This window comes from Manis pentadactyla, chromosome 7 (genome assembly GCF_030020395.1).
Source record: "Manis pentadactyla isolate mManPen7 chromosome 7, mManPen7.hap1, whole genome shotgun sequence".
NCBI classification, from domain to species: Eukaryota; Metazoa; Chordata; class Mammalia; order Pholidota; family Manidae; genus Manis; species Manis pentadactyla.
In genome coordinates, this window is record NC_080025.1 from 11,142,974 (window position 1) to 11,169,335 (window position 26,362).

At 40.3% G+C, this 26,362-nt stretch overlaps 1 protein-coding gene across 1 annotated transcript; it reads left to right on the forward strand.

The window, feature by feature from the left end:
- Positions 1 to 410: 410 nt before the first annotated feature.
- Positions 411 to 20,144, forward strand: TLR3 (toll like receptor 3). The gene is made up of 5 exons (XM_036894136.2): positions 411 to 815; positions 12,925 to 13,375; positions 14,873 to 15,064; positions 17,184 to 19,036; positions 19,256 to 20,144. Exons 2-5 carry the CDS (start codon positions 12,932 to 12,934, stop codon positions 19,482 to 19,484), a joined length of 2,718 nt encoding a protein of 905 aa, XP_036750031.2. The 5' UTR covers positions 411 to 815; positions 12,925 to 12,931; the 3' UTR covers positions 19,485 to 20,144.
- Positions 20,145 to 26,362: the final 6,218 nt, after the last annotated feature.

Consider the following 26,362-nt stretch of genomic DNA (forward strand, 5'->3'; position numbering starts at 1 on the left):
CTACAGTTCCTTCCAATTGTCATCACTGACTACACAACAGTATAGTTCTGTTATTACATCACACTACATCAAGAATAAAAAATGTGTTCTGGTCTTAACAAAACATTCCTTTAACTAGTTGGAGTCAGTAGAGTTAACTGCAAATGAAATAGTGGATCTGACCTTTCTCTGGGCAAATGTCTTTGTCCCCTAACAGGCTCTGACTATGGAAGGTGGAATGGCATGAGTTAGCACTGACTCTTGGCTTTGCCACCGCCAGCCCTTTCTCTCTGTGAAACTCGTCTCTTCTTGGAGGAAAAGCTGGATTTCTGCAGTCCTCGATTTACAGGGTTTGCTAAGAAGGTAAAGTAAGACAAGAGAAGTGAAAGTCCTTGGCTTTGATTGGGGATTGCGCTTTTTTCTGTGCTCTGACCACACTGTACTAGACTGTGACAGTTTTGCATCTGTCTTTGGTTAAAAAAAAGAAAAGGGAATTCACTGCCAGTTAGTTATTAACCTCTAGAGTACTAGCCGTGGGCTGTCACTCTTGCAACTTTCTCTGCTGCTGAATCTGTGACCCTTTTAATGAAACCCATGGGACTGTACCTGAAAGAAGAAAAAACAAGACGTTTTATAGAATTTAAAAACCTCTGATATTGTGCTTTTATCTGCCTCCGCCCTTCCTTGAATGCACCAATTATAAAAGGCTTTCAAAAAAAACAAACTTTAGTTTCACTTTCAAGATTGCAGCAGACTTGCCACACTTCCTGATGAAAACGATTGGATTTGGACAAATGAGAAAAGGAATGGTCAGCTGTTGTGAGAGTTAAATGAAGGTATATATTTTGAACTCTTACTGGGATGGGATCTGTCATGTTGGGTAAAGCTTGAAGGCACATTGGCTTTAGCATTCTTTGGTCTTTGATTTGGTGCTTGAAAGCTAGTCAGAATCACTCAACAGGAAAATGGAAGAGAAGGTAGGTGACAGAGGTGTGGGAGAAGTGCCTTATAACTCAGAGTACAAGTAATAAGCAGAAATGTCTAATTAACAGGAGAAAAGCTTTTATTCAGTGATTAATTTTCTTTCCTTCATAAAGTTCTATAGCACATTAGGGAAGCTGTGAAAATCATTTTGCAATAGCCTTTTGAAAAAACTCACATCTTTGTCTTGCAAGCCTGTGAGCTTACAAGGGCTTCTTTCCTCTTCTCAGTTGTGTTGACGGCAGAGGAAACACGAGCTGGCTTGTATGACTGTGGGCCTGAGAAGGCACGTACATTTCAGGTGTTCCTAGGCTTAAGAAAATGGCTTTCCGTGGCCTAATAATGGATGATGGAGGAAGATGAGAAGAAGTGGGAAGACACTCAGATATATGGGAAGTTCATAAATTGGCATTGTCAACTTTGAGTTTGTGGGACAGACATAGAGTCTGCCTTGGGTAGTCCTAGTTTAGGAAGTTGCCTCCCAACTGTGCAGTACAATTATGTGTGGGTGTGTGCCTGCAGATAGATGTTTCTGGATACAGTTAGAAAAAAAAATAGGGCATTTTCAAATCAAACTGTACAAGCCAAACTGTAAATAATAGTGGTTGACTCTAAGTAGGCTGGCTTGAGACTGCATGTCCTAATCACGATGCAATTTTGTCTCTCACTTGGGCAAAGAGATGTCAATCTTCCGTACCCTGATGAGGCTTTTCAAAATTGGAAGGCCCAGTGAGTGAGTCTGTTTTTCATATATCTTTATCTTTCTTTGTTTCTGTTGCATCTCATTCAACAGCAAGTTTTTCTTCATTCTCATTTCATCCTTTAACTGTACTTTTGTTTGTTTTACTGAAGCACATTCTAGAATTTTTTCATATGGAATGCATACTTATAAACGTAGCTAATCTTTGCATGTCACAAATATTTTTCCCCTTCTCTTTAATTGTTCAGCTAGAAATGAAATTTTGGCTCAAAACTGTTTCCCCTGAACATTTTGAAAGCTTATCACTATTGTTTTCTAGTGGTTGATATTGCCGATGAAAGGTTTTGTATCCATCAGGATATATTTCCTTTAGAAGCAATTCATCTTACGTTCTCCTGAGAAGAATTGATTTAGTGTAAGGGAGAAGAATTCTTATTACCTTGAATATTCAAGGTCACCTGCTTAGAAGCATAGAGTTATATATTCTTCATTCATTTCACTGTGCTCAGATACACTCATGTTTTATTCACAAGCAATATTAGTACTTTAAAAACTCTGTGAAATCCAAAGATTCCATAAATTAAAAGCATATTTCCTTCATTTCTATGTGCAAAGCTATGATTGTTATTTAAGTGTCTTCAAATCACCCAGTTAAAATATTAGTCATGATGACATTTAATTTATAGGAATTATAAAAAGTTTATATCAAAATCAGAGTAGTTTATGCAGTGTTTCCTAAGCAATTCTTTTACAGTGTAAAGATTCTTATTAAAACTTTTAAAGACCTTTGGATTTTGTAAGACATATTAGTAAATGCTTAACTTTATTACTTTCTCTCTTTAGACCAAGTAGTAGGGTCAAGTGACCCGTGGATGCCTCATAACCAAGGATGTTCTTTTAATTCTTTAAAAAGAAACTGAAAAATAGAGCAGTCTTAAAGGAATGTGGCCTCCTTAAATAAAGATCATGTGTAGTTGTTCAGGGAAAACGTTGGTTGCTTCCCAGCCCAGGAAGATGGCCCCAGAGTCTGTACCGTCTCACCCACCTAACCCGAGGTTGAGCTCCTCAGGAGCTTCTCCAAGTTTTCTAAACATCGTGAGTTTCCTTGAAATTCAGTTATTTTCCATGCTGGGATTTCCCTACTATTTCCTTCTTGTTTAATGGTTTACTGTGATTGTCTCATAATGTAATTCGTCTTTGTTTTGTGTAGAGTTTCTTTATGAAGTAAAAAGTTTACAAAATAGGAAATAGTTATACATTTATAAATCATGAATAGTTGTACTGATCAATAGTAACAAGTAGTAACATTAAATACAGCTTTATGCTTGATACTTTAAGGCTTATCTCCTTTAACCCTCATAATCTATGGAGGAACTACTCTGATTGTCTATTTTTACAAGATGAGGAAACTAAGGCCTGAGAGAAATGAATGAACTTGCCAGACACACGTCAAGAGGTTGTAATTCCTTAAGGGTCTGTTGTCTTAATCACTATTTTTCTCTATGTCTGACTGATTTTGCAGTGAATATTTATATAATCATAAAATTGTAAATGGTATTTATTGACTTCAGATTTTTCTGAATTGATCTAGACCAAGTATGTCAGACTTATAATAGTTTCAGGATAAAAATGCTAACATTTTATCCCTTGATATTGTCAAGCAATGAGATAGCTGACAGTTTGGGGGATTATAAGGTTGGAAGAAGTGTGTGGAAAATACAGGGGCACACATTTCTCTATCACAAGATTAGGAAGGAGTCAAGAGGTTTTGTCTAAAGTTGCTTGATAATAAAAGGAGTTTTAGGTATAGTCTTTAAAATTTTAAATGTAACAACAGGTTAAAATAAATTTTAAAAAATTTCTTTAGTTAAAGAAAAATTGTGAAGAGGATGAAGGAATACTATAATTAAGTTCCTTATTTTTACAGCAGGAAGAAAATACCTAACATCAGTAAATGAAGAAACAGAAGCTCATGCATATTATTTAGGTTTATGGAGGTGACCAAGAGAATTAAAAACAGAAACTGTCAAGTTACTGTTTTTAATTCTCCTGCTGTGGAAAGGGAATATGTATGGTCCACTGTTAGAATTACATCCATTTGATGCATTACTTGCAGGATATATACTTGTGTATCATCAAAGTTGTGAGTACAAAGTGTAAGGTTGAAGGCACCTGGGGGAGGGGTGAGCACGGCACACTGATGACGTGCCGAAGTCCCCGGCTGCTGCCCCCCCCCAACCTGAAAAATGTGCCTTAGGCCAGCCAATCCTCGCGCCGCTGTAAATCTAAGCTCTGCCTCCCCCTCCCTTCTTTAAAAACTCGCTGCCTGTCTATTTCGCGTGACTTCCCCGACCTGTGACAGCCAGTCCGCGGAACCTCGCCCGGGGGCATTCAAATAAATTACCTGGCCCTTTGTTGCCTCTCTTTGCCTGCTTATTTCGGCTAGGATCTATCTTACATTTGGTGCTGAAACCCGGGTGTAAGATAAATTCCAATAAATTTCGACCAAAGTAAGCAGGTGAAGAGAGACAACAAAGGGCCAGGTAGTTTATTTGAATGCCACCCCCGGGTGATGTTCCATGGTCTGAAACACAGGCCAGGGAAGTCACACCCAGCAGGGCAGGCAGCAAGTTTTTAAAGAAGGCAGGGCGAGGGAGAGCAAAGGTGTACAGTGGCGCGAGGATTGGCTCATCTCGGGTACGTGGGGGTCTCTCATTGGCCTTTAGCCAGGTACTGGAAAGTTACCACTAATCCTTTAGTTTGGGGGAAGGGCTCTAGTTGGGAGGGTTATCCAATCAGGCTCTGGAATGTTGTCAGACCGGAACCTGTTGGTCTCTTTGCCTTCTTTGGTGAGGCCTGAGCTTGTCCATCAGGCTCACCCCTTCCCCTGATGCCTGCAGCCTAACATTCCAGCCTTTTGGTCATAATGGGCGACGACTCGATCTGGCTACTTCTGGCTGACAAGGGGCGTCGTGGGGGTTTGAAGCTGGTATTAGGCTGAAGGAGGGGGCTCAGTGGGAAGAGGTGCATAACGGTGAAGTAACATCTGGTTGGTGGCGACCCCGGGTCATCTGGGTTAGCCGCTGTTGGAGGAATCTGGGGACACAGGGGGCAACTAAGAGTAAACCGCAAACTGTTATTAAGGGGCCCAGTAGGGGCATTAGCCAGGCCATTATGGGGGACTGGAATTCTGGATCGAGTTTACAACTCAATGACTAGTATTGGGATTTAGTATAGATAAGACAGCATTATTGAAACAATACTTTTCTCTAAAATCACCCTTATTTTTATTAGAAGTAGCCAGATTAAGAAAATAATTAACACTTGGCTTTATTATTTGCATAAGTGCAGCAAGAAGAGCAATTGATTACACAGGCTCTTTTAAATATGCTTTGCTGGAACTTTTTGCAAGGAATTTCAGATTGGACTTTTAAGGGCTTCTTGAGGCCAAAAAGCCAAGCTAGACTTGCCCACAGATTGTGCCTGCAGTACCTGTAGATTTGGGTGAATTCCTTTCTTCTCTGAGGTTCCTGCACCTGCCAGGAAGTGACCTTCCTTACTCACCTGGTAAGGCTGCTGGGAACTCTGTAAGCAAGGTACCAGGCCAGTTCTTCCAAGGGGCTTTGTTGGCTCCATAAAGTCAATCTTAGTTCCTTAAAGCTGTCTGTTCATATCTGAGTTTACACACGTGTCTCTCAGGTATGACGTTCCAGTCAAAGCCTTGGTAATATAACCAGTGTTTTTAATTGGTCCTCTTACAGGGAAAGCAGATTCTTATTGAACTTGTGCAAATAAACATACTGCCATGAAATATAAAAATAGTCACTGAGAGTTTTTAAATTCTGGAGGGATCAGGTAGAGAGAAAGATAAAGTTTCAATTCTGCTTATAAAGGCAGTCATTTACTAAACTGTTGTCAGTTTAAGAGAAAAAGCTTAAAACACTTTATCAGTAACATTTGAAACAAAAAGCTACAAAGTCATCTTCTTTAGTTTACTTAATCTTATGTAACTAATACTTGTTCTGCTGAAATCTAGTTCTTTACTAGCTTAAGTATAATAAAACAGTGACTATAAATAATAAAAGACTTACAAATGCCAATGGTTAAAGATCTGATGAGAGCTTACTGTAAGACAGTTGACATAAGGAAATTCTGATATTTCTGTAACACAAAACATTCAGTAACAAAGTTTAGCATTATTCTTTTTGACAGTGCTTTCTAGGTAATTAAGCAGGTAATTATATATCAGATAAATAGGCTAAATTAGCCAAATACTTTCTCCAATGAGAAAAAGTTTTTCTGACATGTTCCAGAGGCCCTCTGGAAAATATCAGAGTTAACTAGAGGTAAAAGCACCATTTTGAATTTGATTTTGAGAAGGTGTTAAAAGTTTTAAGGCACTTGCTTAAATAGGATTATAGGTTGCTATGAAGCAATACTTATCCAATTAACTACAATGACAACAAAGTACTTCAAAGGCAAATAAAGAAGGTTACACAGTTGTTATCAAAGTTTAGCTTTTAGTCCTTTTAATATTAAGATCTCATTTTCTTAAAGACTGGGACAACTCACTGAGAATTTAAGCATAAGAAACTGCTTTGATAAAACAATTAGAAGAACTTTCTGCAATCTTTTAATATTAAGAGCAGACTAAAAGTTAAGAAAACTTTGTCTTTTTAATTGAAAACAAAATTCTAATTTTGCTGTGTACTTGATACTGAGACTCATTTGCTTTAATTTTATATAGCATGACCATATTAAATTCTTCTACAAACTCTTTACAACTTTCTTTTTACATTTAGATCTCTCTTTCTAAATAAACAGCTATACTTTAGAACAAATTTACTTTCTCTTATCAAAAGACATTTTTTAGCATGCAGAAATGTTTTTCTTACTACTTTAAGTAGTTTTGGTTAGAACTTAAACCTATTACTTTAACCTTCAGTGAACACTGAAAAATAGGCTACTGTAAACTGTTACACTAGCATTCTTCAGATTGATACATTTATGAACGTATATTGTCATTTTTGGAAATGTGCTTTATAGCACCATTTCTTATTAGGCAAAAAATATGTCTATATAACTTAGCAAACTTTAAGAATTTTGGTTACTACAAAAATTCTCAGGCTGTTTGCATATATATATATATACTGTTATACATTAATACAGTATTATTAAGATATTTATTTGCTAGGCTTGTTTACTTATTTTTAGCAACTATGCTAGATTACTTACAAAACCTTTACTGAATGTTAGACAAAGCCAAGCCTTTAAGCATTTTATTCTTAAAAGATTTAGCAGATAACATTGACTTAAATGACTTTAGGTAAACTTAGGCAGCTAATAACAACAAGGACATGCCCGCCTCAGCCAAACCCAAATTAGCATTAATGCTTAACATTTTTATCAGATCTTCTGGAAGTTTTAGAATGCCCAATTTTCACAAGCGCTTGTTTTTAAATAAAATATTTTTCATCTATACACCTAGACACACAAACATACAAACTGAGATACAATGACTACAGTCAGCAACATCCCCCACACAAAAACATATACACAGACAGACAAACTGATATAAAGACTTGAGTCACTGATATTCAATTGCTGGTTGGGGCCCCACGCTCACACTCCTTCCTGGGTTTTTCGGCACCATATGTAAGATAAATGCCAATAAATTTCCACCGAAGTAAGCAGGCGAAGAGAGGCAACAAAGGGCCAGGTAGTTTATTTGAATGCCACCCCTGGGTGATGTTCCGTGGTCTGAAACACAGGCCAGGGAAGTCACACCCAGCAGGGCAGGCAGCAAGTTTTTAAAGAAGGCAGGGCGAGGGAGAGCAAAGGTGTACAGTGGCGCGAGGATTGGCTCATCTCGGGTACGTGGGGGTCTCTCATTGGCCTTTAGCCAGGTACTGGAAAGTTACCACTAATCCTTTAGCTTGGGGGAAGGGCTCTAGTTGGGAGGGTTATCCGATCAGGCTCTGGAATGTTGTCAGACCGGAACCTGTTGGTCTCTTTGCCTTCTTTGGTGAGGCCTGAGCTTGTCCATCAGGCTCACCCCCTCCCCTGATGCCTGCAGCCTAACACCGGGAAGGAGCATGAGCGTGGGGCCCCGACCGGCCACCGGTGGTCCCGTCCCCTCCTTCCCCGACCCGGGACCTCAACCTGCTCTCCGCTGCATGGACTATTTTCTGGTGAGTCCCTCAGTTTCCCCGGTCTGCTTCCCTTCCTAACTCCATTTCACCTGGTCCGTTAGAAATCGTGCATACGTCCAGGTCTGGGTATTCAGCCCATCCATTGCGAGTATCCGGGATACCCGCCCCTGGCCCAGCGGTGGGGGAGACATCCTTCACCCAGACTCCCAGGCCGTCTCCCCTGACTTGGAGCGCTTGGGACGCTGGGCGCTCCTCTCAGTGGGATTAGCTGGGAAGTGGCGCAGACATGAGGAACCAGCCCTCAAAAGCAGAGGCTCAGACCCTGCTGCAGTGTCTCATTTCTAATTTGGCTACTCTATGTTTGTCCCGGGAAGTTCGCAAACAGAAGCTAGTCTTTCTTTGCGCTGAGGCCTGGCCTCAGTATCCCTTGGTCAATCAATCTTTCTGGCCCCCTGAGGAAACTTTCAATTTGGCCTCCTCACCAACTTAACTAATTATTGCCACTAGAGCGGAGAGTAGAGTGAAATCCCATATGTGCAGGCTTTTGGGACTTTGCACTCCCGTCCACACCTTTATGTTAACTGTTCAGTGACTCAGGTTCTCCTGGCCCGATCTCCAGTTAAAGACTGTCAGCCTCTTAGTCTGCCCAGTCCTTCCTCCTTTTCAGATCCGCCAGAAGACCTCAGTCACCCGCCTCCCTCAGCTCGCAATCCCCTCCCCCTCTCTCCACCACCATCTTTAAGTCCTTTGTCTTCACACGTGTCGCCGCCATCTTAAAGTCCTACATTCCCAACCATGCCGCTGTCCTGCTCTCCTCTTCCAGTGGCTGCACCACCCCTCCCCCTCTCCTTCCGCCTTCACCGCCCTCTTCCCCCACCGGAACACGCTCCTCCCACCCTCTGGTTCCAGAAGCCACGGACAAGAAGCTGAAGAAAAACAAAGCAATTAGATATCAGTAACTCAAGTCTTTATATCAGTTTGTCTATCTGTGTATATGTTTTTGTGTAAAAAGTGTTGCTGACTGTAGTCATTGTGTCTCAGTTTGTATGCTTGTGTGTCTAGTATGTAAATGAGAAATATTTTCCTACCTCCAGATGGTATTAATAAAAATTGATTTGAAAACAAGCACTTGTGAAAATTAGGCATTCTAAAACTTCCAGGAAATCTGATAAAAAATGTTAAGCATTAATGCTAATTTGGGTTTGGCTGAGGCAGGCATGTCCTTGTTATCAGCTGCCTAAGTTTATCTAATGTCATTTAAGTTGATGTTATCTGCTAAATCTTTTAAGAATAAATGCCTAAAGTCTTGGCTTTGTCTAATATTCAGTAAAGGTCTTGTAAATAACCTAGCATAGTTAAAAATAAGTAAACTAAATAAGTGTAGCAAATAAATCTCAGTATTAAATATACAGCAAAATTAAAATTTTGTTTTCAATTAAAAAGACAAAGTTTTCTTAACTGTTAATCTATTCTTAATACTTAAAAAATTTCAATGAGTTCTCTAATTGTTTTATCAAAGCAGTTTCTCAAGCTTAAATTCTCAATGAGTTGTCAGAATATTTAAGAAAATGAGATCTTAATATTAAAAGGACTAAAAGCTAAAGTTTGCTAACAACTGTGTAACCTTCTTTATTTGCCTTTGAGGTGTTTTGTTGTCATTCTGGTTAAATAGATAAGTATTGCTTCATAGCAACCTATAATCCTATTTCAGCAAGTGCCTTAAAACTTTTAACAGCTTCCCAAAATCAAATTCAAAAAAGTGCTTTTTAAATGGTCAAGAGAAAAAAGAAGAAATATACATTATATTGACATTTAATCATTGCTTTGTTTTTTTTGTGTGTGTGGATTCCAATGAATGTCTAGGGTCCCTTGCATTCAGCCTGAGAAATTTCCTTCTCTATTTCTTGTAAGGCAGGTCTGCTGGCAATGAATTTCTCCTCACCCCCCCTTTTTTTTTGGTCGGGAGGAAGAGTGTCTTTATTTCACTTTGATTTTTGAGATTCTCAGCTGAGGGGTTTGAGAATGTTTAAGTACTTTGAGTATGTCATCCTGTTGCATTGTGACATCCATTGTTTGTGAGCCACTGGAGTGTTGCCTTTAAAAGTTCCCATCTCTCTTCCGGATTTAATGCAGGACCTAGCACAGATTCCTGCCTCTCTTCCAGGGGTAGTTTCCTTTTCTATTCCTCTCCTTCAGATGGGGTTCCACCATTTTCCTCAGTCTATAATCTTGTCATACTTCTTGCAGATTAAGGCCTTTGCAGCACAAGAGAGATGAGTCTGGTCAGATTTCGGCTGTGGCTGCTGTCTCTCTTCCTGAGTCCTCCTATCCTGGAGGAAGCTTTCTCTTCATTCTCTCTGATCTTCCTGTGGGAGGGACATTCTGGTGGGGTTTCCTGGAGGAAAGGTACATAGGAGAGTGTGAAACTCCCTGTGTCTGTGGCCCCTCGGTCCTTCTCACTCTTGCAATAAGCCACACTTGGCCTATAGCAGTTCATTAAAAATTTCTAGGTGACATTTTTTACTAGTTTATGTGGCATTCAGTGTCATTTGTCCCAGGAATCAAATGCTTATGTCTTGTTTCTCTCTGAAGAGGTCTGTCTTATTCAGCAGATTTCAGGTTTGTTGTTTGCACTGTGACTTTAGTTCTCTGATAGTTTCAGGAAAACTCATGAATTTGCACTTTTCCCAGATTTTTTCTTGTAAATATAAGAGCTATGCTCTTTCCCACTCCCTGTATCTCCAAGCTTAAACTGAAACATGTCTTCCTGTTTTAAATACATAAACCTCTAACTTATCACTTGGATTTAGGCACTCAGAGCAGAATGTATGTGTAAGCACTTTTTTGGCAACCCTCTATGACCTTCACCTCTTGCTTCCCATCAAAATGTTTTCTATCTTCCAGAAATTCGAAAACCTTAAATGCACTGAGGGGAGCATAAAAATCTCACTAGGTATAATTATTTGCAGGCTCTGTGGGTAAAATTGCAATATTTCCAGAATCTCTTGCCTGGATTTAGGGCATCTCCATGTCAATAGGTGTTTCCTAGGGGTGGAGAGTGTGCTAACAACTGTGTAACCTTCTTTATTTGCCTTTGAGGTATGTTGTGGTCATTCTGGTTAAATAGATAAGTATTGCTTCATAGCAACCTATAATCCTATTTAAGCAAGTGCCTTAAAACTTTTAACAGCTTCCCAAAATCAAATTCAAAAAAGTGCTTTTTACCTCTAGTTCTCACTCTGATATTTTCCAAAGGGCCCCTGAAACATGTCAGAAGCATTTCTTCTCATTGAGAAAATATTTGGCTAATTTGGCTTATTTACCTACTTAATTACCTAGAAGGCACTGTCACAGAGAATGATGCTAAACTTTGTTACTGAATGTTTTGTGTTACAGAAATATCCAAATTTCCTTGACAGCTATCTTACAGTAAGCTCTCGTCAGATCTTTAACCATTGTCATTTATAAATCTTTTGTCATCTATACTCACTATTTTATTACTCCTAAACTAATAGAAAACTAGATTTCAGCAGACAAGTATTAGTTACATAGGATTAAGTAAACTAAAGAAAATGATTTTGTGACTTTTTGTTTCAAATGTTGATAACGTGTTTTAAGCTTTTTCTTAAGCAGAATTGAAACTTTATCTTTCTCTCTACCTGATCCCTCCAGAATTTAAAAACTCTCAGTGACTATTTTTATATTTCATGGCAGTATGTTTATTTGCACAAGTTCAATAAGAATCTGCTTTCCTTGTAAGAAGACCAATTAAAAACACTGGTTATATTACCAAGGCTTTGACTGGAACGTCATACCTGAGAGACATGTGTGTAAACTCAGATATGAACAGACAGCTTTAAGGAACTAAGATTGACTTTATAAAGCCAACAAAAGCCCTTTAGAAGAACTGGCCTGGTACCTTGCTTACAGAGTTCCCAGCAGCCTTACCAGGTGAGTAAAGAAGGTCACTTCCTGGCAGGTGCAAGAACCTCAGGAATGTCTTAGAAACCTCAAGAAGAAAAGAATTCACCCAAATCTACAGGTACTGCAGGCACAACCTGATGGCAAGTCTTACTTGGCTTTTGGCCTTGAGAGGCCTTTAAAAGTTCAATCTGAAATTCCTTACAAAAAGTTCCAGCAAAGCACATTTAAAAGAGCCTGTGTAATCAATTGCTCTTCTTGCTGCACTTATGCAAATAATAAAGCCAAGTGTTAATTATTTTCTTAATCTAGCTACTTCTAATAAAAATAAGGGTGATTTTAGAGAAAAGTATTATTTCAATAATGCAGTCTTATCTATACTAAATCCTAATACTAGTCATTGAGATGTAAACTCAATCCAAAATTTTAGTTTCCCCATAATACCTGGCTATAATTCTCAATTAAACTCTTCATATGTCTAGTTCTCATATTCAGCCATGCATTCTTAATCTCATCAAATTTGTCCTTCCAGAATAAAAGCACCAACTTTCTGAGGCCCTCTCAACTGAACAGTGATAGAAACCTAGCTGCACCCTTTACTGCACCCCTTTTCAGCATGAAGCAGCCAGAACGGTCATTGCCCCTTTTCCTTGGCAGCAGCTAAAGTCTCTATCTGTAGAAAAGTGAGGGCCTCTAGAGAAAACAGAGTAAAATTTTTGCAGTCAGAGCAATGTAGCTACATGCTACGAAACACCCCCCCAAAGGCTGAAATGTAAGGTTGAAGGCACTGGGGGCAGGGGTGAGCACGTCACACTGATGACGTGCCGAAGTCCCCAGCTGCTGCCCCCCCCCAACCTGAAAAATGTGCCTTAGGCCAGCCAATCCTCGCGCCGCTGTAAATCTAAGCTCTGCCTCCCCCTCCCTTCTTTAAAAACTCGCTGCCTGTCTATTTCGCGTGACTTCCCCGACCTGTGACAGCCAGTCCGCGGAACCTCGCCCGGGGGCATTCAAATAAATTACCTGGCCCTTTGTTGCCTCTCTTTGCCTGCTTATTTCGGCTAGGATCTATCTTACACAAAGATCATACATAGCCACATTTGGTGACATATTTTTACAAGGAATACACCAACGTATGTGAAAGCATGTGTCAGCAGTGTAGTCCATTACTTTTTGATGTGTTTGTTTTCTCAGGCAGAACATGAACCAGAGTTTGCCTTATCATTTCTACTTCTTTGTGGGATTGTTGCCCTTTGGGATACTGTGTGCCTCCTCTGCCAGTAAATGTGCTGTTAGGCATGAAGTAGCTGACTGCAGTCATCTGAAGTTGGCTCAAGTACCCGATGACCTCCCGGCAAACATAACAGTGTTGAATCTTACCCATAATCAACTCAGAAGATTACCACCTGCCAATTTTACAAACTACAGCCAGCTTACTATCTTGGATGGGGGATTTAACTCCATCTCAAAACTGGAGCCAGAATTGTGCCAGAAACTCCCTTTGTTGGAAATCTTGAACCTTGAACACAATGAGCTGTCTCACCTTTCAGATCAAACTTTTATCTTCTGCACAAATTTGGCTGAACTCCATCTAATGTCCAACTCAATCCAGAAAATTCAAAATAATCCCTTTAAAAATCTGAAGGTAAGATGAGAATGTTCATTTCCAAATAAGAAATGAAAAACCTGTTACCTAATGTTAAGTTTTCAAGTCACTCATTCATCTTTAGATTTCATGGCTAAGTGTCAAAGTGAAGAAGAAATTAGATATGCCCAAATGGGAAGGAGGGGGACCCCACACACAAATATTGCCATTATGATTGGAAATGTTTTCAAAAGAGAAAATACCATCTTAAATCAGTTTCAATCTTTAAAAGAACTCTGCCTCTCTTGCTTCCTCCCATTCTAAATAGAACTTAAGTACAAGATGTGGTGATCAAAGAATCAGAATATCTCATGAAGAAATAAATTCTCAGTGCTGCTGATTTAGCATCTGATGTAAAGAAAAAAATGTGAAGTCCAGTTCTGACTTAAACAAATTAAACTGATACATGATAAAGCAAATTATTCAGCTAAAAATTACCTCTCTTGATTTAAGAAATCTCCTCACAATATTGCCTTTCCAGTGTCTGCCCCCACCTTTTTCAGTACTTTGCTTGAATTTTAAATCTGTGAAAAATGCATGTTATTGTCTCTAAATCTGAGACAATTACTAAGTACCTTTCTTAAGATCATTTTCAAAACTCTGTTTTCTTCATTCCTTGACCTCATGTACCAAGAATAGCGTACACATTTAAATACACTTAGAAACATTTATAAAATGATTTGCTTGCTAGCGATTTGAAATTCTTTCTTTGTGCCCTCTTAGATTCTGACATAGACGAATGTCTTTGGACATGAAGACTTTAAAAATCTGGTTAGAGTAATCATTGGCAAAATTGTATTTTTATTTTTAAAATATAAATAGAAACCTTGTTCTCTTGAATAGACATTACATAAGATTTTGCCCTAATGTATATCAGCTTTTCCTCACCTTTTACCTGAGTTTACATGTTCACAGGTCCACAGAGTGATAAAATATCCTATAGCACTGACAAAACAAACAAAAATTCTGGGCTTTCTAAGATGCATAATTTACATAACTATCAGTCTTTCTCAATATAAAAATCTTTTTAGGATTTCATGGATGGCAAAGATCTACTCATGCTTTTTAAGAAAACATTTTTTCTTCTTTTTTTCTGTTATTTAGTTTCAAGGCTGATACATAACACTATATGTTAGGTAATATATGATAACTACATGAATATTCCTTACATTATAAATAAGCAAATAAATAAATAAATGCTTAGAATGAATATTCCTTACATCATGAATGAAGAGGCCTAAGTCTTTTATTTTAGCAAGAGAAATTCAGTGATTCTTGAAGTAAGAAACTAAATCCTTGCAACAATGGGATTTTCAATCACAACAAAGATCTTTTATTACCCCTACTGTCAGTTTTCCAGGGAACAATAATAGGTGACATTTAAATTATTTAAATAGTAAATAATTTCTATTAAATTATTTCTAGGATTCACAGACATGTAGAGGAAATATTTTTTGATGGTAGGACTAACTTATGTACATATTTTTTCTCTTTCAGAAGTTAATCAAATTAGATCTATCTCATAATGGTTTGTCATCTACGAAATTAGGAACTCAGCTCCAACTGGAAAATCTCCAAGAGCTTCTATTATCAAATAACAAAATTCATGCGCTAAGACGCGAAGAACTTGATTTCCTAGGCAATTCATCTTTAAGAAAATTAGAGTTGTCATCAAATCAAATTAAAGAGGTAAGAAGGAAGGTACGATTGTTTTGTGCCCTACTTTTAAGCGCAGCAGTCCCTGACTGTGTCACCTGGGAAGGAATCGAAGGAGCACCGGGGCGAGGGGGTAATTTGTGCCGGGTCTTCCAGAAATCCTTCGGAGCTTTCTGCTTAGGGCCATTTATGTTCCCCTCACAAGAAAGGGAGTTTGGGAACACATAGGAGCTGAAGCTCTGCCGTCAAAAACAAGAAGTGGGTTAAAATCCCTGTTCCATTAAGACCAGTACTTTGACCTTGGGGAACTTCCTTAACGTTTCTGGGACTCCGTTTCCTCACTTGTGAAATATCTATCACCCAAAATCTCTGTAAGAATTAAAATAGCACAATGGTTAAAAGAGCACAGGCTTTAGAGTTGGGTGAGCCGGCAACCTACCTGGGCTTTATTATCTCTTACATAATTATTAAGTTCTCTCTACTCCTGCTCCCCAGTTTTAAAACTGGCATAATAATAACACTACTTTGTGAGTCTGTGTGGTAAAGAATTTAATACGGTGTCTGGCATGTAAGTGCTCAGTATGTGATAACTAGCTTTAAATTACTATAAAAACCTTCCTATTATATCTAAGTAACCTTCTCTTTTTGGATCCATGATCTCCAGTTTGTTGATTATTTTTATATACAGGTATGTCTGTATTACATTTCTTTACAAGCTGAGAATAAAAATATTGGAAACTCTAAACAAAATCAGATTTTTGAAAGCTGGATTGATTTTTAGAGATAAAAACAGACTGCACAAAATTACCCTGAGATAATAATTAAACAGTTTATGCAAGCTACTCAGGTTAATTTTTGAAAAGCCTTTTTTTTCTGTTTAGAACATTGGTTGTAGAAATCCTATAAAATATATAAATAATGAGGGGGAAAATAAAAAGTATAAAAGCCCACAATCCAGAGACAAGCAATGTTTGTATCTGGGTATGTTTATCTGCAGCTTTATCTCCAAGTAATTATCTCCAAGTAATGACGAGAAAAACCAACAGCAGCTGAAATTCACAGAGAAGGTAGTTCACTGTGTGTCAGGCACTGTGACAAGGTCTCTTTTTATATATCTTTTTATATAGTCCTATAACCAGCTTATTTTTGCCATCATTTACACAAGAGTGAAACGAAGAAAGATTAAGGAGCTGGTCCAGTGTCCCACAGGTGACCAGGTGGTGACACTGGGTTTCTGGCAGTGTTTAGGCCAGAACCCGCACTCCTAACAGCTGGGCCACATTGCCTCTCTGAGGATGATGGTGTGTCGGCTGTTTAAAAGTAATATCATATCACAAACATCCTCCAGGTCATTAAAAGTTACTCAAAAATTTAGTTATGGCACATTAATCCTGCCATGTAAATTTATCATAATTGATTTAGTAATCTGCTTAACACTAAAGCACACTTCCTTCCACATCTTGGTCTTTTCTGCCATCAGCCCTGACGCCCCACCAATGCCAAGGCAGAACAGCCAGAGGGTCTCTGCTCCCCTGCTGTCCCGCTGCCCGGGACTCCCTTCTCTCGGGTTCCAGCGCTGAGTCCCAGAGCAGCCAAGGCTTCTGGGGAGGGGGTGGGGGCAGAGAGGAAGGGAGCCTGAGACCCTGTGATGGAATAAAGTCGGGAGAAGACCTTGTAGAGAGACAAAGAGTGCAGCTGGAACTCGGGGTTACAGTAGAGGAAGTGCACATCACAGTTTCATCATAAAATCCACCCATTCATTCCAGGATGTTCACTGAGAAGAGTGGTTCCTAAGCCAGAAGAAAGATCTCCCCCAAGAGTGACTTTACAGATAGCTCATTAATTACTCTTGTACCCAGTGTGATGAAGTAAAAGTGCCAGACTTAGCCTGGAATGAGAGGGCAGGAAAGGCCCCCTGAAGAAGGCATCTAAGCTGACGAATGCTTAGTAGAAATTGACCAGGGGAAAGGGGAGTAAGGACCTGGCGCACCAGGTGGGTGTGGAGCTGTGCATGAGCCAGATGGAGAGAAAGCCCAGAGAAGGTGGTGAAGGGCAGAGGGGGACTGAGTAAAGAACTGGGGCTAAGTTTTTCAAGGGTCATACAAACGCTGTTGTGTTTTGGTTATTAACCTCTTTTCTCCCCCACCTTTAGTTCTCTCCAGGGTGTTTTCATGCTGTGGGAAAGTTATTTGGCCTGTCCCTGAGCAATGCCCAGCTGGGCCCCGGTCTCACCGAGAAGCTTTGTTTGGAATTATCAAACACAAGCATTCAGCATCTGTTCCTGAGCAACACACAGCTGTACCGAACGAGCAACATGACTTTCACCGGACTAAAGCACACAAACCTCACCATGCTCGACCTTTCCCATAACAGCTTAAACATGATTGATGACAATTCCTTTGCTTGGCTTCCGCATCTAGAATATTTCTTCCTGGAGTATAATAATATAGGGCATTTGTCTTCTCGTTCCTTTTCTGGGCTTTTCAATGTGAGATACCTGAACATGAGACGATCTTTTACTAAACAAAGCACCTCCATTACTTCCTTTCCCAAGATTGATGATTATTCCTTTCAGTGGCTGAAATGTTTGGAGTACCTTAACATGGAAGATAACGACATTCCAGGCATAAAACGTAATATGTTTACAGGATTGATAAAGCTGAAATACTTAATTCTATCCAACTCCTTCACAAGTTTGCGCACTTTAACAAATGAAACGTTTGTATCACTTGCTCATTCTCCCTTATTCATACTCAACCTAACCAAAAATAAAATCTCAGAAATAGAGGGTGGTGCTTTTTCTCGGTTGGGCCAGCTAAAGGTACTCGACCTTGGCCTTAATGAAATTGGGCAAGAACTCACAGGCCAGGAATGGAGAGGTCTAGAAAATATTGTTGAAATCTACCTTTCCTACAACAGAAACCTAAAACTGACTAGCAACTCTTTTGCCTTGGTTCCAAGCCTTCAACGACTAATGCTCCGAAGGGTGGCCCTTAAAAATGTGGACAGCTCCCCTTCACCCTTTCACCCTCTTCATAACTTGACCGTTCTGGATCTAAGCAACAACAATATAGCCAACATAAATGGTGAACTGTTAGAGGGTCTTAAGAAGCTAGAAATTCTGGATTTGCAGCATAACAACTTAGCACGGCTCTGGAAACATGCAAACCCCAGTGGTCCTGTTTATTTTCTAAAGGGTCTTTCTCACCTCCACATCCTTAACTTAGAGTCTAATGGCTTTGATGAGATCCCAGCAGAGGTCTTCAAAGACTTGACTGAATTAAAGAGCATCAATTTAGGATTAAATAATTTAAACATACTTCCCCCATCTGTCTTTGATAATCAGGCATCTCTAAAGTCATTGAACCTTCAGAAGAACCTCATAACATCAGTTGAGAAGAATGTTTTTGGGCCAGCCTTCCAGAACCTGAGTAGTTTAGATATGCGCTTTAACCCATTTGATTGTACCTGTGAAAGCATTGCCTGGTTTGTGAATTGGATTAACAGTACTCATACCAACATCTCTGAGCTCTCAAGCCATTATCTCTGCAACACTCCGCCTCAATATCATGGATTCCCAGTGGTGCTTTTTGATGTATCACCCTGCAAAGACAGTGCTCCCTTTGAACTCCTTTTCATGATAAACACCAGTATCCTGTTCATTTTTATCTTTATTGTACTGCTCATTCATTTTGAAGGCTGGAGGATATCTTTTTATTGGAATGTTTCAGTGCATCGAGTCCTTGGTTTCAAAGAAATAGACAGCCAGCCAGAGCAGTTTGAATATGTGGCATATATCGTGCATGCCTATAAAGATAAGGACTGGGTCTGGGAACACTTCTCCCCCATGGAAGAAAAAGATCAAACTCTCAAATTTTGTCTTGAAGAAAGGGACTTTGAGGCAGGTGTCCTTAAACTTGAATCAATTGTCAATAGCATCAAAAAGAGCCGAAAAACTATCTTTGTTATAACACAGCATCTATTAAAAGACCCATTATGCAGAAGGTAGGTGAAATTTTATGTACTTGTTTTTCAGTTGAGCTTTTAAATATCACTAACGTTATTACTCACAATTCAGAGAATTTGAAAAATGAAATTAAGAAAGCAATCTGATTGTGACAGTAACATAAATTATAAGGGGAATTTTAAGTTTTAAGAGCTTTCATTGGCTGTTAAAAATTGTATATAGAAATATAACTTATTTCAATAAATATTTTTACTTAGATTCAAAGTGCACCATGCAGTTCAGCAAGCTATTGAACAAAATCTGGATTCTATTATATTGATCTTTCTTGAGGAGATTCCAGATCATAAACTGAACCATGCACTCTGTTTGCGAAGAGGAATGTTTAAATCTCACTGCATCTTGAACTGGCCAGTTCAAAAAGAACGGATAAATGCCTTTCATCATAAATTGCAAGTAGCACTTGGATCCAGGAATTCAGCACATTAAATTTATTTAAAGACTAACAAAAGAGTAAGTTTCCCAATTTAAAACGTTCTGTGGTAAGTTTGTTTCATTTGAAAATAATGCAGATCTGTTTATTCATATTTATAGGTGATTGTATTTTATCACAGTTATCTCTTCTGTGGAAATAATCTCCCTATCTCAGACCTTGTATTACCAATTGACTTAATTTGACCTCAAATAAATAAATATAAGAATATTCTCTTCCAATTAATACACAGTTGGTTACTGAGATCCATGACAACTTCAGAAAGTTTAAAAATATTCCTCACTGAAAGAAAAATTAAGAGTTATGTGAACACTGGTGATAATTATATTTGGTTTTTGTTTTTAGAGGTACTCAGAATAAAAGATCATTGTTTTAATGGGTACAGTGCTATTCCAATTGTAAAAGAGTAAAAATATACCCATATTTTTGAAAGTTCAGTTACAGTATTTTTTGAATTGAAAAGCTTTGTATTTTAGTGGTGTCCATCCCAGGGCTGATTCTGTTAAATGCTAAATAATATTTTAATGTACAGACTCATGGTCAGAAAACATTTGCAGTTCATTTTTATTTCTTAATAAACACTTGTATTTTCCTGCTATTTGGATTTCTGCTTAGGAAATGTTAGAAGAAACAATTCCCTGACTTAAAAGTAATGCTTGCTTCCTGAAGGTTCACTTAGCAGACTGGCTTGTGGGAACAGTGTTTTGTCCCCCTGGTCACAGACTCAGGAGATGGCCATGGCAAGATCACTTGTTCCCACTGGGATTCTTTGACTCCTGGTCTGGAAAATGGTGATGCTAAACAAAATCGTAAGTATTCCTGTACAATTAGTGATGACGAGCATGGCATAGTACATGCCCGTGACATACATTGCTGTACCATAAAATAGTATGTTTGTGTGAGTTAGTCCTCATCCAGAAAGACAATTATTTTAAGTTTTATTTTTGTCTTACAATAAAAAGTTTAATCATTAGAATAGACATGAATAGTTTTTCAAAACTCTTATAGTTGTAGTATTCAAATACACGGAGAGATGACATTATAAAACTAAGTTATTTCCACATTTAAAGCACTTATTTGCTGGACTTAGGGATGTCACATTTTGGAACTTTGGTTTAAGTAGTTCCATATTCTCAGGGCTAAATTCACATAATCCTGGGAAAAGTAATATCCATTGTGCTGCTGCTTCTGAAAGAGTTACAGTCTCCCCAAAATGTGAATGTATAGAGGACTCATTTTCACTTATTTCACTCATTTTCATCATACACCTCCTTTACACACAAGACACTTGTTTTATAGCTTTTTGTTGAGGTTTGTTTTCTACCTGTGAAATAATACTGTTTTATTTTGGCATCATAAAATAAAAATCACAACTACTTTTTTCCTTGATGTACTGGGTATGCTATCTAACAATATTCTCAACTTCATCAAAATATTTCTAAGTTATTGTGAACTAATCATGTATCATTAATTCATGAACAGCAAGGCAGGAAGTAATTTTACTTCCATTCTCTTGATTTGCTTATGAGATAGTTGATGAAATGGCCACAATTTAAATTGAGTTCAAGTAGGATTTTTTAGTTGCTTAATATTTAAGCAGACACACCAAGGCTGACCTCTTTAACTCAACATAAATAAAACTAATAAAAGGTGTAAGCCTTGACTTGCGTTTGACCTACACAGGAAGCAGCATCCTGAACGTCTGTCAGCTGTCCTCCATAATTGTTCTCAGGGGGAGTCCTTCTCCCTCGGGTTCAGGACAAGGGAAATGCACAAAAGGTTGTTTGTCTGGCCTATTTAATTTCCACAAGGGAATTGTTTGAATGCTGTCAGGGTCATCTGTGCACTTCGATTCCTAACTGTTTTTCACTTCCGGAACAAACCCCTGAATGCCAACTCAACAACACCGAGTTTCAAATAAATCTAGTTAATTAGATGTTACCGACAAATGACACCGTTTAGATGGAAGTAAAAAGTAGATACAGTCTATTTGGTTCTTGGGTGGAGATTTTCAGGTAGCAGGTTTGAGGCTTGCTCTGATTTATGAGGGGGGCAAAACAGGCTGGGTTGGGAAGGGAGAGTATGGGCTGTGTGGCAATCGCAATGGCAGCTGAGCCTTGGCAGACCCCCCGAGGGCTCTGGAGCCAGGGTGGCCCTGCAGAGTTAATGCAAATCTAGGCAGAGGGGCTGGGCCGCTAAACTCTCACATCTACCGATCACTGGACGCAGGCAGTCCCAGAGAGGAAGTGTGATCTTGAGCAGAAAGCTTTGCCCAAAAGCAGTTGCAAAGGAAGGGTTCAGTTGTGAACCACCAGTAGCTAACCCTCTGAGCAACTGGAGGAGTAAGGGGCCTGGGTCCTGAAGGGGACCCCTCGGTGGTTTACTACAGCACCTGCTCCACCTGCTAAGGTATTCAAGAAGTAAAACAGACATAGCTCAGTTGGTTTCTTGCACTTCTGCAAGCTGCAACCTTTTTTTTTTTTTTTTAAATAAAGTCTCTTCTGGAAAACAAATGGCTTCACAGGAAGCCAACATTTTTTTTTAAGCAAGGATGCTTGAACAGCATCAGTGTCTGCCTGTCAGAGGCCACCAGGAACACTCCTGCAGCTGAGCAAGTGGCGTTCATTAGTAATGGCAGTGAAGGAGGACATACCCCATGGAAAACTCGGGGGTGTCGCAGCCAGAAGGTGCTGGAAAGAACCTGTCGTAGGTTTGGGCTTTCCTTGGGTGATTTAGGAGAGGGACTGAGGATGCAGACGTTCACTCTAGATTTTATGCTGTTAGGGAAAATTTTATGAATGGATATCTCAATAAATCATATCTATAGGGAGAGGAGACTAGAACCAAGAAACGATTATAACTGCTAAAGAAATAGCAGTCAGCCAAGAGAGGAGTGCAGATGGTATGTTGAAGGTGGCATGGTGACCTCATTCTTGTACTCAGACGGAATCGTGACATGGTCAGGCCTTGTCTCACCTTAGAGTGTCGGAAGGGCGCTGAGGCTGAGGCTGGTATTCTGAGACTGCTGCTGTCCAGGAAGGGAACAGCTATGAGTGCCAGGCCGGCTTCTGGAAGGCAGGCTGCCCCCTGTCCTGGCAGCTCTCCCAGGCATCCTTGTGGCTCCTTGGAGAGATGCCTTTTTATCTTGGTGGCTTGCAAGTGACAGAAACTCAAAGTTGTTCTGGCAAAACGGGAGGATGTTTGTGGTCTGGAACCAGACTGGGCAGAGGCCAGGCATAGCTGGCTCTGGAGGAGAGCTGGAACGGGGGGCTCGAACCCCACGGCCCCTCACACCTAGTCCCCTCTGTGTTGGTGCCCTTGGTCGTGAGAGGCTGCATTTCATGTCAACAAGGGACTGCCGCTCTTTCCTAGTCCCATTTTTGAAACTCCAGGGAAAGCCTCTGATTGGCCTAGTTTGGGGTATATGTGCATGCCTGTGGGCTTGGGGGGGGTGGTCCTGTGGTCAGTAGCACCCACGGGACCACATGGATAGAACGCTCTCCCCCAGAGAGGGGAGCGAGGCAAACAGCCGTCTGTGTCCCCCACATGTCTAATGCACATGGCTGGTACGTCGAGCAGACCAGAGCCCCCGTTGCAGATGCAAGAATCTGTAGGAACCCCAGGCGGAGCGGGCAGCACCTCGGCAGTGTGACGTTGGCGGGGTTCTCAGGTCCAGTCTTTTCTTTGCTCTGCTTGTTGGCTGCTGATAGGGCATTCAAAGAGCTGTTATTTGGGTGTAAAGCCGTCTTGGCTGGGATAACACCGGCCCCAGGGAGATCGTCCTTCCCCCGAGAAAGCCTGTTACCTAAGCAGTGGCAAGAAACAGAGGGTCCCTCTAGACTCCGGGTCGCAGTGCCAGCCTCCCGGCCTGGCGGGCTCAGTGACACGCAGCCTCTCCTGGTCTCTGCTGGCCCACCTGGCATTCTCTGGCCTCTAAGTGTGTGCGCTCCCTGCCCACATCCTAGCCAGAAAGGGACTGACCCCTCCCTCCTCAGGGAACACCCTCTGAACACGCTCGCAGAGTCTATAAAGGGGCAGAAGGGACTGGGGTGTGGTGAGGAAACGGGGTTCCTGTTAATCCTGGCACCTCTGTGTTGAACACTGTCCCTTGGGACACATTCCCAGGGTGCCCGTCTGCCCCCTCAGCAGTGAGGACAGACTCACTGGTCACGCAGTGCAGCCTCTTCCCTCCTTCTACCCCGTTTCTCTTCTTACCTCCCTCCGAACTGCTTTTGGTTCCTCTCTGTCTCCCTGAGTTATGCCTCAGTGTGGAGGCATGCTGAGCACAAAACACAAACAAACCCTCTTAGGGGATGGCGGTGGGCTTGGGGAGGTGGGCGTGGGCTTCCCAGCTCCTAAGGGAATTTCACAGAGGAACCAAGCCTAGGAAAACTTTAGTGCTCTGAGCAGCGCTCACGGGGAGCATCATTATTGCCAGGCAGGTGGAGGTCAGAATGGGAGGAGACATCCGCATTCCGCAGCCCTTGACCATGAGGGCCAACACACTCCCTCCAGGCAAATAAGCAGGGCTTGGCCGAGAGGGACCCGTGGACATTAAGAACTAGACAAATGGGTCTAAAACTTTCACAGGCTTAACACTCAGCTGGGTAGTTTTCTACACATGTGGATCCTGAGTATCACCATCAAAAACTCTTTGAGTATGAAGTTTGGCTCAGATCTGCATTTTTGACCATCATCCCAGGTAACTGTGCTAGAGGTACAGTTCATCTCAACAGATCACCTAATCTAAAATCGGATCTAAAACCAACACTGTCACAGTTAGAAACGATTTATAGCATTTACTTTGATTTCATTACTGTGCCCAACTCTGTAGATGTCACTCTGAGAAACATGATAGTCATATTCAACTGACTTTTGAACTGACAGTAATCTATTCAGCAATGTGCATCCATGTTTTTAACAAATTGCAAACGAATTTTTAAAGTAACCGTTTCTTTTCTACCACCTACTTTGCACAGTATATCATTAAATATTCATAACAGTTTCATGAACAAAGGATATTGTAGATAGGGGAACTGAGACCACAGAACGCAAGTGACTTGTCTGGAGTCCCAGGAAGAAAGTACAAAAATCAAGTCCAAGTCAGCTCAGCTCCACAGAGCCATTGATCCCCCACTGTGACATCGCCCCTCTAGCCATGAAAGGAGATGCGACTAGACACCCTGAGCACCTTCTCACCAAGGATGGGAAAGGCCAGGGGAAGATTCTCTGTGAACAGTTGCCAAAGGTTTAGTCATGGTTATTGTTACTAATAACAATAAGTAGCACATTTATTTTGTGTCAGACGCTTTTTTAAGTTCTCTCCTGTATTAATTCTTTAAACCCTCACAGCCCTACAGGGGGTAGCATGTTCAGGGGAAGTGGAGCCCTCTCAAGTGCTGGGAGATCCCCTGTGATTAAGCATGACAACTCACATCCCCCCGTTCTGATGATTCATTTAGGGTATCTGCCACCGCACCCGGGAGGTTCTGTTACAGTGTATTAATAATCTCTGTGATCAAAAGCTGCCTTTTGATCAGCTCAAAGTTGTTCTTGTTTTAATATTTTTCTCTTGGTAGAATCCAGAGCCTTTAATCAAACATTAAGAAAATTTGCCTGAGGCTTTTGAGATTTTGGTCTGTTTTGTTTTATTGTGTTTGTCATTGAAAAAAAAAATACACACCAATTGAAGCATTCAGATAGGACAAAAGTGAATAAACTTGAGGGTAAACCTAGCAATAATTTCCTTCCAGATCTTTTCTCGGGCTATGCAGTGTAACCTGGCATCACATAGCATAAAAGCTAACATCTCCCAAGAGCTTACCCTTGACACAGGAACCCCTATCGTCATCTGGATCACAGTTGAAGAAACTAAGACAGAGCGAGAAGCTCAGGTGTTGATCAGTGGCAGAGATGGTGGGGACCTAGGGAGTCCCACTGTGAAGTCTAACATACTGCCCTGTCTCCATTGTGGTGCTTAGTAAATACTTATCGAACCCGCAAATGTCGTTCATTGTTCAGAAGTTTAAAATTTTTTATAACAAATTTGATAGCATTTTTCTTTATAGGGCCTGGCCTTGGTGTCATGCAAAGTGAGGCTGCTTAAATTCTTCAACAGATTAATTACTCAAGTTATTTGTTTTAACTTCCAGTTTCCAAAACATAACATTTCTTCATAGCAACTTTCTCAGTGATGTAGACAAGCATTAGTATACACACCAGAAAACCAGTTCATCAAACTGTTTGTTAATCAGGATAAGCAGAAGAATTTTTATCACATAAAGCACTGCTTTGGCATTTCTAATACTGAATCTAAATATAAAACCTAATCTAAAATCTGATCTAAAATCAACACTGTCACAGTTAGAAATGATTTATAGCATTTACTTTGATTTCATTACTGTGCCTGAGCCAGGTGCCATTGTGTAATTAAAGGCGCTACTGGTAATTAAAAGAGAAGCCTGGTAGCATCTAACGTCTGTCTGAAAGACTGTTGATGGATGAACAAGGGGTATGAAAGACCCAGAGCCTTGCTAAGAATTGTTTGTCATGTTTGCAATTACAGGTCATTCTCAAAGGACCTTCGAACAAAAGGATCAGTCAGTCATTCATTTGCTGTGCCTCCCTCCTGAGGCTGGCTGGCCAGAATGTTACATCCACAGCCTTAGCCACAGGATAACTCTTCCCTGATCCTTTGTATGATTTCTGTCATTCTCCCTGCAGACTGGAGACTATTACGATTCTCATTTGTATTGGTAGCCATCCTTTTAGAGCAAATACACCCACGGAAGATGTTTGTAAAGGTACAGCAATCCTGAAGTACCTCAATAATTAATAGCCCAGTAGTATATTCATTTCCTAGGGCAGCCATAGC